A 20,673-nucleotide genomic window follows, 5' to 3' on the forward strand; every position below is an offset into this window, starting at 1 on the left:
GCTTGTTCTAAGGGTTTGTCTTCATCAGCTGTAGAGAGCAGTGACATATTATTTTTGCATTCCTGTGGACTGCAGTAAATTGTCCCTTTTGGCCATCATTGTTTCCTACAGAAGCAACAATGGCTTCCATTTATCACAAGCTGACACCACATGGCATGCAAAATTACGTTTCACACTGCAGCATCCAAAGTGATGGTGTAAATAAAAACCACTTATGTAAAAAGTCTAGCAACCAGCAAAAAAAATAAAAGGAAAAGTATAACTGGTTCGAAAAACAAAGTAACTTTTCATGAATCACAGTGACTTCTACTTCTAACCAGCAGCTCTGAAAGTGTCAACTAACTTCAAAGCAATCTTACAGAACGCATAGAAAAAAACTGAAGGGGCAGATGCTCCAGAGAAGGCAGTGAAATTTCACCATTAAAAAAACATTCTTATATAGTTTTTCTGGAAACATCAAAGCATGGTGCAGCTGTTAGTACGTCAAAGAAGTATTGTGTTCCCTCCAACAATTCACTGGTGTCAGCTTGTGTTTGGTGGTATTGATATTAGAATAAGCAAACGCAGTGGCCTAACAGTGACTCTGGGGTCTTTTTGTTTCAGTTGCTGATGGTGGTATCAGCGTCTGCGAGTTTTTATGTACAGTAGGTAACTCCCCTCCCCAACTATCAAAGGCCATTTCATTGTAGGATGTAAAGGGCTCCTCCCCAGCAGGGCAGCCAACATCCACCTCAGTTGTCTGAGAAATGCCTGAACTTTTGTGTCCTCCCATAGGAATTCTGGGGTATGCCTTGGCTATTTCTCTGACGTCTGGTTTTGATAAGTGATTTTCAGAGCCTACTGTCTCCTAGGAATTCTCCAGGAAGAGACTGGGTGAGGTCATTCGGCTTTTCACTGAGTTTCCTTTCTCTGTTTTTGGCCGTTCTAGTGAACATGACCCTCTAGCACTCAGGAATATTTCTGTTCCCTTAGGAACTATCGACCACTTGCTGGTTTTATCTCTGCACACACAAAAGCTCCATGTCGCTGAAAGGGGAAACAAGGTTGACATTAACCAGGGGAACATAAGCAGCTCGTAGATGCAGCTGTGAGCTGAGTTCATTTATTAGCTCAAGTGCTGGCAAAGCTTACACTTGTTTCTCGGCCTCTCTACTGGCCACTGGCCTAGGTCCGAATAGCTGAAGGCAATGGAATAATAGCTGGTTTGTCAGCCCATTTTATTCATGAAATGAGGCACGGCAGGAATACTTGGAAAGAAGCAACAAGTAAAAGAAAATGCATCTTATTTTCTCTGGTTCACAACCACTCCGCCTCAGAGTGTGTGTGACTTGCATACGGCTCTTCTGTACGAGACTATTCATATCAGATTTCATTTCTTGCTACATGGGTTGCTATGGATACAATTCCGAACTGCTGCTTTTGTAGGCCAGGAGATTTATGACTGCATCCCAAATGATTTTGCTCATCAGAGTCACACAAGATTTAAAATTTTTTTTTTTTTTCTAAATAAACAGAAGTAGAAACAAACATACCCTGTATTTCTCAAAATATTTTTCACAACATAATCCTGTATTATGGATCTTCTTGAAGTCTACCAGAATCTATGGATCAGTCCCCTATTTATACTAACTTACCAATTTATAAGAAGTGTATAACCATACAAACTCCTGAGAGCCAAGGCCTAGCAAAAGTTTTGTCCAGTTTCTGTTTTCATACGGACCCTTATGCACTAGCCCTTATTCTAATCTTACTCATTCCAGCTTTTTCACATGCACAGTTTGGTTCAGTGCAGTCACAGCATAAACAGACTCTTCAGAAATCTAAATCATGTGATTTATGATTAGGTTATTGTTTATCAAAACTACAGGAAGCCTGGGTGCTACAATACACACAAATACAAAATAGAACATGTACAAGTAAAACAAAAGAGCAGGTAATTAGTATTAACTACTAGCTCTTCTAACTCATCTGACAACAAATCTTCATGTTAAACAGACTGTCGGAAGTTCTGGGATAAACATACTCCTCCACCTTCCTGGATGCTATTAATCATACAGGATGCACATTGTCTTACCTCTCCTCGGGTGGGTTCATTAGCAGACTCTCTGGCGTTGTACTGATGGCTAAAGGAGGTCTGCTCCTGTAAAATCTCTGGAAGCTCCAGGAACTGCAAGTGGAACTGAAAAATATAATATTGTTAGGGAGCACTTGTACTACATGATCCAAGGCAGCCCACACAAACATGCTGCACAAAAGATAAGTGATCGCTGCTTTTCTTGAACTGCTGAAGTTACCTTGCCAGACATGTGAAACCGCAGCAGTCACCCTGAGTTGGATGCTCAGCTGTGCTTGCACAGGCCAAGACAGCACAGGGTCATGTTAAGGGGCAGCGTTGCTGAGGTGGCGTCAGAGCAGTGGTGTCACTGCACTCAGGATGAAGGCCAGAGTGACAGTTTGGAAAAGCATTTCAATGTGATCGCTTCTAAAGTGCATGACTGAAAAGGCCTGTCAGGTCACTTGGCAGGTGCATGAACATTTCTTATGGTATCTTCCTTCTTGTTTTCCCGTGGACATTTTACCTCTTCCCATTACCCATCGCCTCTGCAGAACAGCTTAAAAACTGCACCATCAATGATTCAGTACCAGTTGCCACTACACCTTTATCAGCAGTCTTCCAGGCAATTTTCCATCCATTAACACAACAGTATTGCCCTCTAAATGAACATGAATAATTTTCACTGTTAATATTTAATGAAACACAGACCGACCCATTACTTTGATCCATGACACATCTGGGCACAAGAGGAAGAAAACAAATGTCAAGCACAGTTTAAATACTCTCTATCAAATTTTCCAAATTGACCAGCAATTTTAAATTTTCAGCTCAAGATGTGGCATATGACTAGATCCACTGGTGGACAAGTGCTCAAAGCTTTCTGAAATGCAGGGCTGCTTAAAGTGTTTCAAGTGGGTCAGGCTGTCTCACTAATCACTGTTGAAATGTAGGCCGCTGCACTTCCATTCGCACAGTGGTAGCACAGCAAAGTTTTTAAAGTCACTGGGACATAAAAGTCTCAAATAAACCCTTGATGGATGACCAGAGCTGGAACAGAGTACATTTATAGTTGGCATCTCTATGATACAACTAGCAGCACATGAATAGATGCTGGCTTATTGCTATGACGTCACTGGACTAAGACCTGTATCTGCTGAAAAGGTGCCATTCTTGTTGAAAAATATATATGACAATAATGATATTCCATTAATATGTTGATAGGCATCTACTGTTAACTTCAAAAGACCACATTTTGTCAAAAAACACAGAAAATAATCGGAATGGCCTACATCAAGCTCTCTGCTGCTACAGCCAGACTGGCTCCTAGTAACTGAACCAGCCAATTTAAGAACATTTATTTCGGTAACATGCACCATCGTACAGAAATAGTGGTCCACAGGCCTCATATAGCAGCAAAGGCCAGATCAGGTACGTAAGTCTAAGTGTGATAACCTAAAGCCTTTTGTTAGAGTAACAGCAGAGGAAACAAGATATGCACTGAGAAGATAGGGAAACAGAGGTCAACAGTACAAGTTCCTCAAGGTCAACGTAACTGACAGGCTGTGCTTAAGTGCTTGGCTGCCAGGCACAGCAGGCGAGGAGGGAACGCCTGTGACAGAGAACTAAGTGACCTCCCAGTCTTTTTGCAAACCAGTTGCCTCAAGGTTGTAGTTAACACAGAGCAGCTTGCTATATTAGTGCATGGCTAGTATTGAGAAATATACTGAAGACCGTTAATATGCTGAAAGCAGTTAAATAGTACTAACATGGTTCTGAAGATAAAGCAGATAGATCTACATTCAAGTATGGTGCTAGCAGTTTTAGGCCAATCATCATCTTCTCCGCAATTGTAGAGCAATCCTGGGCAATGACAGGAAAAGTCACACCTTGGCTTCACTAGCCACAGAAGCAGAATAGTGATATTTACAGTCTGGACATGCAAACAAAACTTTTGAAGTTCCCACAAAAGGGTGCGCACACACATAGATTTGGAGATGTTCTTGGAGCCCTACCAGCATGAAGCTGGTAGCTACAACTTTCTGTGCAGGAATTGATACACGTTTAGAATTAACCCTCCTTCATTTGCATGGAGAAGCAAGTGTTTATTTTGGTAGAACTATAAATTGCCTATCTGATTCCTGATGACAGTGTTTAATAACTGAATCTATATATGCAATTGAAGAAGACCTTATAAGTGAAAAATAAAATAAGTAAATAAAAATAAAAGATAGAAATTCTAATTCTCAATTTTCATAGTGGAATACAGAGGTAAGAAGCATATTAATAGCAATCATGGTAGTAGCTGCATGAACAACACTGCTATAAATTCTACAGACTCTGTTTTTGCTACATGGAAAATGCCATTCTTTAGAGACAAGGTAGAATCTGAATTGCTCAAAACCACATGTGAATAATGCCATTGTTGAAATTTTGAGTGTGCATGTGGTTTACATAAAAGTAGTGAGGATTTCTTTCTCAGTATCTGAGCACCTGCACAGATGATCAAAACTGTTTTCTTAACAAATTACTCAAAGTAAGTTTTGTTAGCTTTTGAATATATTATCTATCCTAATACATTTCAGCACATTAGTTTTGCAAATTAATCTTCTATAAAAAGACATTAGTTCATTTCTCTCAGTGGAATTTTAGACATCAGAATTCTATTCATAAAATATTATGTAAATATTCTAATAGAGAATCTTAATAAGTTATTATTTCCAATAAACAACTTAAAAAATGCACATGACTGAAAAGAAGAATACCAAATTTGGCTCTCTGCTCTCCTTTCACAACAGTGCAAATCATCTTAGGAAGAACATGTATCCTTGTTTCATCATAATGACATTTCACTCCATACACGTACAAGTCTTGCATGATGAGGCTCATAAGGGTGGTCAATACACACCCCCAAGACACTCCAACGATATCACTGCAAACACTTCTAGAGTTAAAGTCCTAATCTAGTAATTTCCCTAAATTTTAATGTGTATGTCAAAGAGTGATTTGATACGTTCATTATTTTCAGCAAGAGGAATTAGCATTGCTTCAGTAATTTGAATGATTCTGCCAACTGTGTCTCACAGTGGCAAAGGGGTTTTGGCTGCAGAATTAAAAGCTTGACCATTGCTCACAATTCAGGGAGTAAAAGAACACATTTTTCAGAAGTCCATATTGAGATTATCCAAAAGGACAGGCCTGGTTGCGACACAGAAAGAAGTCTGTGACACACAGATATGCAACATCCACTGCAAGCCTTGTGTTGCTGGTGCGGATGCTTGAGGAAGGATGCAGTGATCCTTCCTTGGCTGGATCATAATCAGGCATCTTTGCTCCAGTGCTGATGGCTCAGTGAATTGTAGATAGCTGGACAATCTGCAGAATATTTTAAACTGGTAGTTGCTTCATCTGTTAAAAATGCTCTCTTCCAGCAGCCTTTATCACCTCCCTGGTGTATATACCTGTGCTTGATGCAGCAGAAGTTAGTAGGGCCTTGGTAGGGAGGAAGCTTATTTCTGAAGTTTGAAAATTATATTAATCTATTTGTGCAGCAATATGCAACTACTTTGACACTTTACCCCCCCCCAAAAAAAAAAAACAACAAAACCAAAACCAAAACAAAACCAAACAGATAGGTTTAGTAGGTGCAGGGCATCTCTAAAAATCTGTTCAAAGAGCCTGGACTGCAGCTGAGCAACTTAGCAAAACTAGATCTAGCTGTTAAAACACCTCTGAGGAGTTGCGGTAAAAAGAGAGGGGATCCTTATAAGCCTCAGGAGGCAATAGCCCATGCAGCTAAGTTAGCACATAAACCAGCACCAACTATTGTTTTATTGGATTCCTTTTGGGGGGAGGGGAGAGCACTGAGCAGGAAGGAATTTTTATGCATATATTCATACACAAAAGGATTATTTTTTCATCTATGCAAAGTCAAAACACACTGGAACCATAAATTACATTCTGGATAAGTGTTCAGAGTTTATATCCTTTTAAGGAATACAGCCTAAAGTTAGCACCCCACTTCCAAGGTATAATCTTCCATCACTGTTAGATGCTGCTGCCTGATCGCAGCCAGACAACTGGCTCAACACCAAGATCACAAATGTGCCAACATATGGAAACAATTGCTTTCCTTTTGATTGGAAATGACATATTCTGGGTGTGTGCACAACATCCCCCATCAATCATCCAAAATGGTTCATTATTTGGACTTAAAGTTGTTATCCAATAGAAGATCCCTAGAGCCTTGTGTGAAGGGTAGGAAAGATATTTACAAATGCCAGAAAGCAAAAGAGCCTCTGCACTGTGATAGCTTGTCTGAGCCACACTGTGTCCTGACTGAGCTCAGTTCCTCCTCTGTACAAGGTTGTGTTTCATACACCAGCACCGATGTTGCTTAATGCCAAAGCAAATAAATCTTGAAATTATACCTGCATAGTAAGGCTGTGCTGGCTGCTGATCACCCCTGGGAATCCAGCAGACTTCCACACATCAGCAGTCTGAGCAAGAAGAGTGAGTGGAAAGGTTTAATAGCAAATACTTGACCATAGATTACATGCTTTGACACTGGTAACAGCCTGACTGCCTCAATGAAGTTGCAATAGCAGAAAGCCTGGAACACAAGGAAAAAATCAAGAGAATTTTTGTTGTAACCATGTGGATGATCTGGAGAGAGAAAGATCAGGAAGGCAAATTCCTGCTGAGAATGCAGGGAAAGTCTGTTTCAAACAGTTTTCTGGGCTCATACAACAAAGGATAGTGAAGGGAAACAAATGCAAATAACTTCCTAAAGAATTGCTGGTATAAAAAGAAAGACAGGAGAAGTCTTTTTTAAATCAGTAAATACTAGTGATGGTGGTACTTTTGGAGTTACTCTGGGCAGAGGCCTTATGTATCCCAGGAACAGGCCCACAAACTAAAAATGCAATTGTAGCTCAATGGAAGCGAATACATATTTTTCCATTGCTTATAATAAAGCCAAGGGCTCATGTGAATGTTTGAAGTCTGCTGGTGATAGGATTGGCTATTCCACACTAATGTAAATTCTGCAATTAGTTCTATGGACTACAGAAAGAGAGAGGCTTTCACATGGAGGACAAGTAGACAGAAGCAGATCTAGCTCTAGTGTACAGCAGACAAAAACCATCAATGTGGCTTTTTGGCAAGAGGAAGACTATTATAATGACTAAGGTCCTATATGGGCAATCAAGAGAAACCAACTCAATACCCACCTCTGTATGGCCTTCCTGTGAGAACAAACATGGGTCTCTCAAAGGCAGATTTTTTCCAATGTATTTGGGCACTCGAAGATGCAGACAAACACCACACAGGATTTACAAATGCATCAATGCAGGCTAGATGTTTACCAGCACCTGTTTGTGTCCTTTGGGTCTCCTATCTGCAAGAAGATTACAGATGTCATATATTCATATGACAGCCAAATTCTACCTTCAGTTGTACACCCAACATTTCCATGTAAGTGAGAAAGAAGAGTGAGCTCATATCTAAGGATGGGACTTAGCCCCAAGTAGAATAGGAAAAAGGATTTGCTGCATGACAAAAATAGTCCGAGTGCCTTGTCACATCTGACAAATGCCTCAGATGGCATAACACAGATTTGTGGTGGTGCTATTAAAATAGATTTTATTTCCACCGAATAAACTGATTTATTTTCTCAGGTAGGTTGGTAGCCACTTTCTCACTGGCAGTGAAAATGGGGCTTGACATCAGTGGGTATCAGGGAACTAACCCTTATACTGCTCTGAGAATTCATTTCTAATGCATCCCCTCACTGCCATTTGCTTATGAGCTGTTCTAGGCTGGATGCTGCAGACCATAGAGCTCCTCATCCACACTTATTCACAAGCGCTGCTCAAATGAAAGAAGAAAAAAAATAAAAAATTCCAGTCATTTAGAGCATGGGTTGTCAAATTAGGCCCTTTCTTGTTAATAGCAAGGTGTTATGATGTGCCTGAGTTAAGATGTTTTCAGTCATACAAAATAAAATCAGGTCAGATCCTCACCTAATCTAAATTCCTAAAGTCAGTGGACCTTGCTGCAGACAAAGATCTACGTAGTAGCTCTGATCCACTGCTGCTCCCTGCTAACTAATATTTAATTTGTGCTCCTTTACAGTCTTTCTGCATTTATCTTTTGTAAACAGAAAGGCCATATTAACAAATAACACTGGAGGAACTGTGTTTTAGTTGTGAACATAAACTGTGATGAGTCACACAAAACCCACAAGACAGCTGATGAGAAACCAGCTTGCTTCTCCTATAATAAAAGCTGACTGCCCAGATGAAAAGACCACAGCCTCTAATTCGTTTTGGTTTGAAAGACCAGAAGTTGGCAATTACGTTTTCCAGCAGATACTGCTCTGGCGCAAGAGAAATATTTGTTCATCTGACTCTAGCTGGCAGACAGGCAGTTGTTGGGTGTGTACCACACAAAGAATAGTTTCATTTTTGGCATGGTATAACATTGCTGAAATACCAAAGACCATGGTTAATTAAGTAGAGTGATGGAACAGAATGATTTGATGATAAGATTTAATTGGTATGAACATTCTCATAGACTAGTTACTGTATCTGTCTGGGAGGGCCAGACATTCAGCTGTGTTAAGCATTGCTCAACGGTGGCTGTGGGGGTAAAGGGCACAAGGGTGCCCTTTACTTGCTCTCGGTCCTGGGACTACTCAGCAGTCAGGTCTTAGGGTGCAATTTAGAGTAGATTGCACCAGTCTTCTGTGGCCCCAGTCTGCTGTCACAGCAGCTGAAAATCACCAGGATCATTCCTAACCCCTTGCCCCCACCATGCCCCCACAATGACTGCTGGGGAATGGAGTTACAGAGGAGCTGCTACAGCAAACCTGCACTGCCCAGAGACCATGCCATGGAGAGCTGGACTGCTCCACCTGCTTCACACCAACAGACGGAGCACAGACCAGGATCCCACCATTAACTGGGTAAATGCTGTTGCTTTCAGTTGATTATTCATAATCAAGCTGATTATCTTAATTTTCTCAGTGAGAAACAGTGCTTGGCTAAGCCACTTGGAACTTAATAGAAAGATATTTGTTCCGCAGTTTGGCTGACATCAATAAAACAGGTTCCCCTGGTATTTGCTATCTGTACCTCCACAGAAGCTTTCCACAAGTTGCCCATTTGGGACTCCAGATTGTACAAAGCTGGTAGTGCTGCAGTCGCCACAGTTACAAACAAAATCTATTAAGGGCTCCCACAAGGCCAAAAATCATGGATCAAAGCCATGGAGCAATAACCAGAATGATATTAGGACCAGTAAACTGGTATTGCCAAGGGGAAGGGCTTGCATTTCAGAGCATGCTCCTTCCTTGGACATGGATGGATGATCAGAGCATCCTGTTACAGGCCACTTCCATCTGCCTCAACACATGGTCAGCATCAAACAGGCAAGAGAGCCAAGATCTTTCCTAGAAGTGCCTGAAATATTTCTGCCACAAGGGTATGTATTATTTGTGTTCAACACATGTTTAGGTCACAAATTTGGGCAACATGACACAGGGAAGAGTGTCACAGGCTTCAGGATCCTTCAGGTAAAGGTAGATATATACAGAACACTCAAAAGTTGTTCTAGCTTTCACCAGTCATCTCTGCAACAGCCCTAAATTTCACTGCAGAAAGAATGAGAAAACTGAAAGTAATTCTGTAAATTGTCACTTTCACCCTTCTCCTCAGTGTTTAGCAAAAGCTGTCACGGTTCCAAATGTAGCTTTTTATTTTCCACTACACAAGCGTAACTTTACACAGTAAACCTTAAGCCATTGTTTCATAACTCACTCACATTTGGCTATGGATTCAATGAAAAATAATCTACACAATTAAAAAACTCGCAGCAGTTTGGTTATAACAACAGCCATTCGATCTCAACACTAAGTGATGCTGCATATATCAAAAGCTATATGTATGGTTTAACTATTGCCTCCAACTTTCACTCCTATATGCTAACACTGGGACAGAGACCCCGTGAAGAGTCAAGAGGACCTATCTGCTGAAAGATTTGTCCCTATCTGTATTACGACATTGTTTTTCTATGTTATTCTCCTCCACTAGCAGAGAAAAAGAGCCAACAACTGCCATTCTCTTTCCCCTCCCACCCTGGGAGGAAAGAAAGCCAGAAGATGCTAATTCTTGCTGTAATGTCAAACCCCCTGTTTTCTTTGAATGTTATTGTCCCCCTTGTACTGCCAGAAACCTTGGGAGCTCCAAAATCTGCCCAGATAGCATCACGTTTGCTTCTGGCTTTGTGGTGCCTTGCAGAATGAATCTGCTTCATCAATTACTGAAGAGAAAGAGCCCTGAGCAAGCAGCCACTCCCCTCCTTAAACCAGGACAGACAAGAAATTGTCCCTCTGTTCAAGAAAATATCTCCCCCTCTTTCTCTGTAATTATTATAATTGCCAAGGTTTTTTGGAAGTATTTTAGCACTGCATAATCTCTGCCCTATTCCCCTCACCTCTCAGATTGCTCTGAATTTGCCAACTAGGGAGCCCCTCTCTCCAGACTTGAAAATCTAAAACTTCTTATTAGCCCACAGAAACTGAGCATCTCAGAGCCTCAGAGTAGTATACCTATTTCAAGTATATCAGGCTCCGATAGTCGAGAAAATATATTGGATTCTTAAATAATCTGTTGTGTTTCAATGTGTTTTCTGGCACTGAAATAGTAACCCACGTGACAAATATTTTTAGTTGAAGACAATGTAGTTCAGCAGTAACACTCTGGTCCTCAAGAGTGCTGTTATATGCTGCTCCCTTGGAATATCCTTTGGTGACAGCGGCAGTCTCTTCTGATCCTCCTGGCACAGTTAGTGAGGGTGTTGGCTCATCAACCAGTTGCCTCAGTAAATATGCATGGAGTCAAGAAATGCAGAATTGCAGCTGCTCTCCAGCAAATTATTCTTATAAAAATAAGTGATGAAAATCACAGTAGCAGCAGTTTGAGTTGACTTGCTGGTAACAGTGCTACCAGGCACATAAAGGGACACATTGAACAAGTACAGACAGCTTTTCTAGCCAGTCAGCTCAGCTGTTACAGATGTGCTTTTGGATGAGTCTTTCCCCCTCACATAAAGTCTGATTTTTATGGAAGACTTAGATCCCCAAATGCCCTACTTGCAGAGAATAAAATGTTAGTCATTATGCTGACAAAACACTAGCAAGAGGGAGAGAGCCTGTCTGAGCAGTTTCTAACAAATGGGTCTAGACTTGCTCTCATTAACTTGCTTTAGAGATGGCTGGGGAAAAGGACAAGAGAATGTATTCTGCCTGCCTTGAGCCCTGGTGAGACAGCCCTTCACTAGCACTGTGTTAGTCTGGGCTGCGAAGTGCAGTGCAGCAGCCAGAAGCAAGCACTCAGGTAGGAGGCCATTCAGTCAGCTAAAGTGGGGACTGCAAACTATTGTCCTCTGACAGCAGAATTCAGTCAAGCTCTCTCAAAAATATTATCTGGTATCTATACATTAAAATAGCTGAAGGAAGGTTCTTACAATCTTACAGCCTCCAGACGCGTATTTTTTAAATGGAAGTATTTCCTCATGTGATAACTCAAAAAGGTTTGGTTTTTTGCATGCCAGAGGAACAGTTGTTACTAATACAGTTATTTAACGGGTGAACTCTGCAAGCAAAGCCTTTCAGTTTTTATAGCTATTTACTCAGGATGGAAGAGAGTCAGAAGGAAACACCTCGAGTCATATCAGTAGGGTAAATTCTTAACACATATTGTTAGAAGGAAACAAAAATCATATCTGCAGATGGGTGCTCCCCATAAAGTGTAGTTTGAAAAATGTACATTATTTGCTATTTCTGAATGTAGACAAAACCGAAATACATAACTTTGAAATCTGTTAGCAGATAGCAACTATTTGACAGTGTATGCAGTGCAATTCAGCCAGGTAATGTTATTTAATATTAGAGAAGAGCTTTAAGGGTTTTCACCTATTCCACATGAAGGCCATTGCTGACTAAACTCAGCTGGCAAAACCTACTCAGATCAGTCTCTGAAGATCAGTTCTTTGGGTGCTCTGTAATTCAGCTGAGTGTAACGATACATGTGACCCAATGATGCTTTTAAATCAGAAGATGAAATTCCACATACACAACTAACCACAAAACTGTAATTAGTGTTTCTAAAGTGTCCCCCCTGGACACTTTAGTGGACACTATCCACTACACCACCACCCTGCCGCTACTGCTAAGCCCATTCTGACACCTAATACTAGCCTTCTGAGGAAATAAATTCTGTGGCTACATGAAGTCCCAGACTGATTTTAAATCTTAATTGTGGGTTGCTCTAAGGTTGATTATCTCATTCAGATGTTTAGAATTTTTTTTACTATGGTTATTTCATGCCACATATGTATCTACCATAACACTGAAAGAGGAAGCACAAATTGTTCACACCTGTTTTGTCTTGATGTCTTTTGTTCCTGTATAGTATAGTGGCTTGTTTAGCAACCTGACATTGGAGCTAATTAATCTTGTGTAATGTGGGGATTGTTGTGCCACTGGCAAACATTAGCAGTGTTTTCTTGGGACAGATACAAAGTCTCTGTTGACAACTCTTACGCATAGTTCAAGCACATCAATATTAAATATTCCATAAGTATTTGAGCTAAAAGACAAAAGCAGTCAATGAAAAAATTTTTACACCAATACGTGCACTCTACACATTTATAACTGTTAAATATGTTTATACCAAGAAAACAAAAAAATATGTCAGTTGAGAAGTCAGTAGGCCCTAGAGAATATTATTCACTGCTCTGAAACTAGAATAAGGTTTCAGTGGAGTTATTCTGGTATAATCTGGGTTTAAGTCTCAGCAAAAGCCAAAAATTAGATTCTGTTCTCATTCAAACTAATTTTGTTCCAGTTACTCCTGAGTCATACTAGAGAAATGAATGTCAAGTTGTACAAATAGTTGCAGTGAAAGTGTTAATGTCTTAGTTCTTCTAAATTAAGAATATGACTCATTCACATCTACTATATGATCCTGAAGGCACAAAACTGATACAAATTCCTGGACTGGATTGCCTATTTTTGAGATTTTAAAACACATTCAGTGTTTTATTCCTGATTTAATTATGTGGGTTTTTTTAATCTAGCCATTGTGCCAGCTCTCTCAAGTGATAACAGCTAATTTCAAAGGTTTTGACTATTCTTATCAGTTGCTTTGGACACTGATTAGCTGAGGTTTCTCCCGCCTCATCAAATATTGGTCCTCTGATTCTGCTTGCCAGTGGTTTCTTTCAACTTGCCTTAGTAATCTTTCCCAGAATCCCTCAATTGCCTCTCTGTGACTTCCCAGATATTCTCTTCCTAGTCTTCTACTCCTTTTCCCTTGTACCACCCCATAATGACAGCTCTGATCATACTATTGACACATTAATAATATGGTTACCATTGTCTTTCGCATCCTTTCCTCTGTAGCCTATTATTTTGATCCAACCCATCTTTTCGATAGAAACCCATTAGAAGCAATTAAGTACTTTAGTTACAAAAGGAAATAGGTCTCTACTACAAAACATTCACCCAGCTAGTTCAGTCATTTCAAGGAAATAGTGAACTGCACTTTTATTGCAGTGATAAACAGAACCAATACTGAAATATACAGTTAATGTTTAAAAACAGAAATGCTCTCCATCAAGACCACAAGCTATTTTCTGATAAGAAAGGAAAAGTCTTATGTATGCTGTAACTTGAAGTCATAGACAAGAAACCAACTTCACATATCAACATATCAGCTTCTTGTCTCAGAATATTCAGCTGATAAAGAGCTAATAAAAATTCACACTGCTGTTTCCAACAGCACACCTCCATAGTGAAACATCAGAGTAACCGTTAGCCTTATTGCTGTGCCTAGAATGTTGTCATATAAACTGGGCCCTGTGTCACCCAGTGTGCAAATACACAGTGGAAAGACAGCCTTTCACCTAAAAATCTCATCTAGCTCTCAAAGAAGTAATTTCTTCCACTGTCTTTGATCGAAGAGGGGCATCAGCTCTCTGAAGTGTTTCCAGTCTAGTTTTATTCTACATACTAATTTTATTTACAAATAAATGTCTTTTATTAACAGATTTTATTGGACTTAAAGATTACCGCTTTTCCTATAGTGACTTTCTGTAGCTACAGCACCGTGTGTCAATTCAGGATTGTTTATCAGGCACTTTGGTTTCTAAGTTAGCCACACTTGTACCTATTTATATTTACATATGCACCTTACATAAATTCTTTTAGGGCCTCAGAAATACAGCGTTGGTAGGACATCCTGATCATTCAAACAAACCTGTTGTTGTAGGCAACTCTGCCATATGATCCTTTTTATGCATTTTCTAACTCTATCTTAGTAATAATTCAGATTTTGCCCATTACTCCTACTCTTGTCGTGCCAGAGACTCACTGCTCACAAAGTCAAAAGCTACCTCATTTTCAGTGTGATCAGTTTCTTGGGCCAATAAAGCCCCAGTCATTCTTATCCAAGTATTATTCTTTAGCTAAAATTGGTTATTCTTTCTGCTGAGACCCTGAGTGCTTACCCCTATAACATGAGCAGAAATAGCAATGACATTCTCTATTACATCTGTTTCTTTCTGAATGGGTTTTAAAAAGAGGCAGGTTCTCCATCTTTTTTCCCAAATTTGGCTCTTTCATCTCATGATTATTGTACTCACCCCAGCTGAACCTGCTCCAGTTCAACTTCTTGAACCTCCTGTACATTCTCAACTGTCAGACTGCACACAGTACAATACTATTAACACTTTTCTCTCTCGTCTGGGTCATTCAGCTCTTTCTGTTCATCATCCTGACACTTTCTCCAAATTATCTCTTCAATAAGCACATTTTCACTTCTTCCCAGTGTTAATATTGAACATACACACACATATGTATGTGTGTGCATGAGTCCAGTAAGACTGAATTTGATGAACTTTCCCATTATTTACCATACAACTCACTGTCTCATATCAGCTCTCTACCCACTTTCCAATTTCTGAACCAGGGCCTATCTTTTTTAGTTTTACTTTTATGTTCTCATGTTACCCAGGAATCACTGCATCAGTTTGTAAATCAATGTTGATTTGCACTACCATGATTTTCCTGTCTAGAAAATCAGATATGTTAACAAAATTTTTAGAAAGTCCAGGTTAACACTGTTATTCTTTTTTCCATTTGTTCTAGAGTCCTAAATGAAGTAATAATCAAGTCTTGTCACTGGGTGAAATTATCTCATTAAGTGAGAAGCTGGTAACAACATTAGACACTGACCAACATTTTTAGGTACAGACTACAAGACTAATGACCTTTTTTCCTGGCATTCACATATTTTCATATCAGAAATTCTACACTTCCTTCTTTTTCTTGTCCATGATTTATTATTGCTGAGGGTAAGATCTTGAATCCTAAACGCTCAGCATTCATCAATAATTTCTACATCATCAATCTCAGGCTGCTAATCCTTATGTACTCCAACTTCCATACATCTTACAAATATCTATCTAATAAAAATTAGTACTCATATTCTTGTAATCTTAGCTTTTTAATTTTTAAAATTCATTTACAGTTTAACTGAAGACTGGATGAGGCAAAGCAGGAGGTTTAGGTTTGTATTAGGTTAATTATTATTATTATATAACAACCAGGATGTAATATAGGCATTATCTGTATTACCCTCACAGGGAAAGAAAGGGGCCTAGAAGAGGCAGACTTTTCTTTTGGTTTACAGTTAGTCCTTGTCCTTTGGTTTTCATTCCCCCTCAAATTCTGGACACACACAAAAGTCTCCTCAGAGGTCTGTGGCAAGAGTGAACATTACCGTAACGGTGGACAGGCACTTTCAGAGATGACCGAATAGCAACTTTTCCCTGCATGCATTTTACTAGATGTGTGATTGGACCCTGAGGTACTAGCTCCCAGGCTAGATAATTCAGTCCTACTTTGTTGATTCCCTTCTGCTCCAAAGTAAATCACTGGGATTGAAGTGATTACTTCTGTGGAAGACAGAGATAATGAAGTGGAAAAAGCCTGGCCAATAATCTTCTCATTAATCTTCCAGCAGATGTTTTTGCTTTTCAACCTGATACTCATCTCCCTGCCTGTCTGCTAAAGTAGTTTTATTACGAAACAATCTTATTCTGCAGTTGTACATGAACACAAAAGAGGGCAAAAGAGATTAATGCCTTTATGCCAACTTTGAGCCCTCAGAGTCAGGGCAACCTGTTGCATCTCCCTCTTCAAGATCTTTCACTGGCCCCATATTGAAAAGTCCTGACATTAAAGTATCTCCAGAGGATCTGGGGCTCACCCACGGACACCGCTTGCCAGATTTGGGGATTTAACAGGCCCAAGTTTCCATTATGAATCTAAATCCCCTCCCAAAACACCAGTATTAGAAGTGGTAGGCAAGACCTCAGAAGGCCAAGACAGGGTTATTCTGCAAGATCTAGACTGACTTAAAGTCAATGAAATTCATCTACTATATGGCTCTGAATATTTTAATTACACTTAGTATATATCATAGTAAAAAACTGAAAAAGGAGGAATTCCTATACTTTCCAAGGAAAGATTTTCCTAGATGAAGTTCCCAAATGTAGTTGATTAATGTGAAGCAATTAGTGTTATTAACATTTATATTTCTGCCAGAAGAGGTGAGACCTGTGGTACTTAGAAAAACACATAAAAGGTTTTATGAAAACCTAATTTGTGGAAGAAATGAGGGAGGAAGGAGTTTAGCTTTTAATCCTGTAATGAGTGACTTGCTAATGAAAAAGAAATTCGCCTAGAAGGCTTTCCCAGGAAATACCCTACTTCGTAAGATTAATTTGTATAATGTCCCCAATCTTTTGGATTTTGAAAGCTCTTTGAAACTGTGTTTATAAAGTATGTGAATGTCTAAATAACAAAAAAAAAAAAAAAAAAAAAAAAAAAAGAGGAAAAAGGTACAAAATAGCTAGTTTGATGGAGGATGTCCCTTTGAGAAAGATATCCATAGGAGGAAAAAAAAAAAAAGACATCACAGTTACAGGCCCTAAAACTGTTCTTTAAATTCAAGCCGAGCTGATAGCTGAACAACAAGGTTTACGGAACAGATGTTTTCTCTTCCCTTCTGCTTTTTTCTTCTTGTGTTGACTTTTTTTGTTTACTGCTCAGCCTACCAGTGCCCAGTTTCATGCCTGGAACCTACAAATTCTTCCACAGTTCGCATAAGAAAATCTACTCTAAGTGACAGATCCTTTCCCATATTCTGATGCTTGTCCAAGACACAGTTACAGCTTCTCAGGGACCTGTTGTAACACCCACAGCGCAAGGAGCAGAACACCCAGGTGGAGTCAGGCTATGACTCCACAGCCTGGTGTGTGGTACCATGCACAGCCAGCTAAGCTCAAGTTCCAAAGCACTGCAGTGCCAGTAGCCTGGACCGTTTTCCCCTTTCTCAAGAGGGCTACATAATCAGTTATGGAGACATCGCTTCACAGAACAGCTTTGCACACACACCATGTACCCTAAAGACTCGAGCCTTCTCCTGCACATCCCTACATATCTTCCATCCCAAGCTCCTGGCTCCACCAGCCCTCAGTTTGGTACCTGAATCACTCTCTGTGTTGCAAGTCACCTCTCTGAGAACTAAGGACCTCTCCAGTAATGATGTGGAGCCCTGAACTGGGAAACACTCAGGCAGAACTCTACTCCACAACTGCATTATTCTGCTTCAGTTTAGACCCAGGTCTGGTGGGTGGGAAATCTCAGCAGTCCCCTTTGCTCCTGAGGGCTTAAAGCTGGGATCCTGTACTGGCAAGAGCACTTGAAGCAGGCAGGGAGGTGCCCTCCCTCCTCCTGAAGCATGCAGATCACCCGGGTATGGTGTATGGCACCTGGAAAGACCCAGAGAGGGTTTGCGAGTGGAAGGCAATGGGGGACAAGCGCTGCCTCTCCTCCCAGCCAGGCTGTTAGAGCGCCCTTGCTAGCAGAACCCATCCAAGAAGCCTGAGGCAGCAAGACACGCGTGGGGCTGACCTCAGGGAGGACAGGACATCAGGGCAGCACCTGCGCTGGCTCTGCCAACAAAGGCATCAGCCCACCCGGCTCCCCAGGGCGCTTCTCCTCGCCTTCCTGCTCACTCATATCCCCATTTCCTACCCCAGTCTGAAACACCTCAGCAGTTAGTACAGAACCAGAGATCAGCTCAATACAGAGCACTGAGCAGAGGCTTACTATCTGGCTGTGAGGAAACATTTTGCTGAATGGGGACTGTTGATGCAGAATGCTGCAACTGCGGAGAGCGAAGCAACGTATTGATTGAGAAAAATGGCCTTAGGTTATGTTTCTCCCCCTTCAGCAGTGAGGGATGGAATCTAGGGTAATAAATGTTTCTTGATCTTACATATGCTGACTTGTTTGACTTCACCATTTTCAGTTTCTCATGCTGGTTAGCTGCACTACTACTTTGTAAGGAAGTCAGTGAGGTTCCCTTCCTGCACTCTGCTCAGCATCACCATCTAGTTAATTCAATGCTTCTCAAGCGGTATGTTGGTGCTCACAGCCTTGGAAAAGCAACCTATACAGAATATTTCTTCTATAGTTCCAGTTTATATCAAGACACCTTGCTACTATTTCAGTTCCAAGCAGAAATTAGTTAAAAAGGAAGAAAATGACCGCCAGTGCAATATTTATACAGCTAGACTAAACTTCCAATTCATTATCAGACATTTAACTATGGCATGAACCATGACACCCACCACCCCACAGTTTGCACTACCCTTTCAGATGCAACTACTCTTGTGACTGGACAACTGTAGCCAGTACCTCCTTCAGAACCCTCACTTAGTCATGAGAAGTAACTTATCTGAAAAGGAGGGGGTTTAAATTCAAGAAAAAATCCATCTCATTAACAGCTCACCTGCAGAAAACAGATTTCCTAGGTAAATTTTCCCAGTATAGGCAAAGCCACAAGTTCATATTTTCCTGTCTATTTCTTCCCACAAACATGTTTTAAAGGAAATATAAGCACACCCTAAAGGATAAGTGAGGATTTGGGGTTTTAAGTTTACAGCCAGCATCTGAAGAAAATCACCCTTAATGGGTTACTAGAGTCACTCACCTGATCACAGGTGGATCTAAGTTCTCTCCACGACAGTATTATTCCCTCCCCTGCAGAATCACAGGTGTAATGTTTATGTAAATATAAGTAGGTTCACTGCAGAAATCAGTATGAAGACATGGAAAAAATTGTGTGCTGTACCTATACCAAGAGTTAAAAATAAAGTAACTTTCTAGGCTTGCTACCTTATAGAAAGGTTTAGTCATTCTGGTTTGCTGAAGAAAAGGCAGAAGAGCAATGAGATGGCACATGGGGCTTCCCCTTTGTTCTATGCCAACTGCCTCTGGAAGGGTTGTAGGATGCGTTCAGAGGGGGATTTTGGGGGGTCTTTGGGGAAGGAGTCAGAGTTGGTCAGGCAGAGATAGCTAAGTTTCAGGACCCTAATGGCAGTATGTACTGTAAAGTGGGTTGAAGAAGAAATAGGATTGGTTCGTGTGATTTATTTTTCTTGGATTAAGATTACTTGACTCTCACTTAAACTGATTGAATCTCAGAGCTGACCTATCTCCCCAAACCTGTGCATACACGACTTTTTTTAATATTAAAATTTGTTGTAAAATGAAAGAGATGAGCAATTTGAGCACATGAAAGCCCAATAGTGCGCAGCCCTAGTTCTACCTCTGGCTTGTGTTTTTCTACTCATGTGTTTACTTTATTAGGCTAGACAGGCACTTTCTCTTTTCTGCATGCCTGGGTAATGCAATCCCCAGCGGTGTTATGCTGTCAGGAAGTATCACCCCCGAGCATCCAATGGAGTGTGGCTGTTGAGGCAGGACTTCTGGGAGAGACTGTAACTACTGCACAAGCAGGAGCCTAAGCTGTTAGTGATCACTATTGGCTAAAATGGAATAGCTAGAAGAGAGGAACGAGTTGTGGGGGGAAATACAAGGCTGTTCCTGGTTAGGATTGTACAGGGAGCTCTATCAATGGTGAAAGCCTGAAATAAAACAGAAAGGCAAATCCCAGAGGGACAGAGGAGAACCACAGAGGTTTCTGGGAGTTCATAGACTATAAAACTCTAGATGACCTCAGACTCAAGGGAACTAAAAACCGACTGTTACATAGGGAGTATCTTGGAATTAGCCATTAGGATATGACAACTCTAATCTAAAGCAACAAAGGACTGGAAAAACAGAAAAATGGAAGCAGCTCAGTGTAGAAAAGACTGTACATAGTCCTTACACTTTATGTTGCAGCTACTGTCGAGATGCAGTTCAACAACATACTTCAGAGGACCCCTGGAACTGTTTAAGGCGTTTCAATTTTTTAAGTTGCTCCACTTGAAATTTTACATCGTCAATATCATACATCCAAAACTATATAGGTCTTGGGTGAAGGAAAATGGTAACTAGGAAACAGAAGTCTGAAATTCCATCTTGGACTAAGAATAAACATCTCTGGCTCCGACAGATGGATCACAGTTCAGATGTTCAAAACATGAAAAGAGATGTTTGAGGAAAAATAAATTAGTGGGGAAATGTGAAACAGTAA

The 20,673-nt window shown here is 40.5% G+C and overlaps 1 protein-coding gene across 1 annotated transcript; it reads right to left on the reverse strand.

Annotated features, from left to right (window-relative positions):
• Positions 1–847: 847 nt before the first annotated feature.
• On the reverse strand, positions 848–14,560 carry CUNH2orf73 (chromosome unknown C2orf73 homolog). Its single transcript, XM_042789800.1, is given in 6 exon segments — positions 848–984; positions 987–1,026; positions 2,075–2,179; positions 6,484–6,552; positions 12,660–12,705; positions 14,469–14,560. Coding segments are annotated over 6 exon segments (489 nt in total).
• Positions 14,561–20,673: the final 6,113 nt, after the last annotated feature.

This window comes from Tyto alba, unplaced genomic scaffold (genome assembly GCF_018691265.1).
Source record: "Tyto alba isolate M040663 unplaced genomic scaffold, T.alba_DEE_v4.0 Super-Scaffold_16, whole genome shotgun sequence".
Taxonomy (NCBI): Eukaryota; Metazoa; Chordata; class Aves; order Strigiformes; family Tytonidae; genus Tyto; species Tyto alba.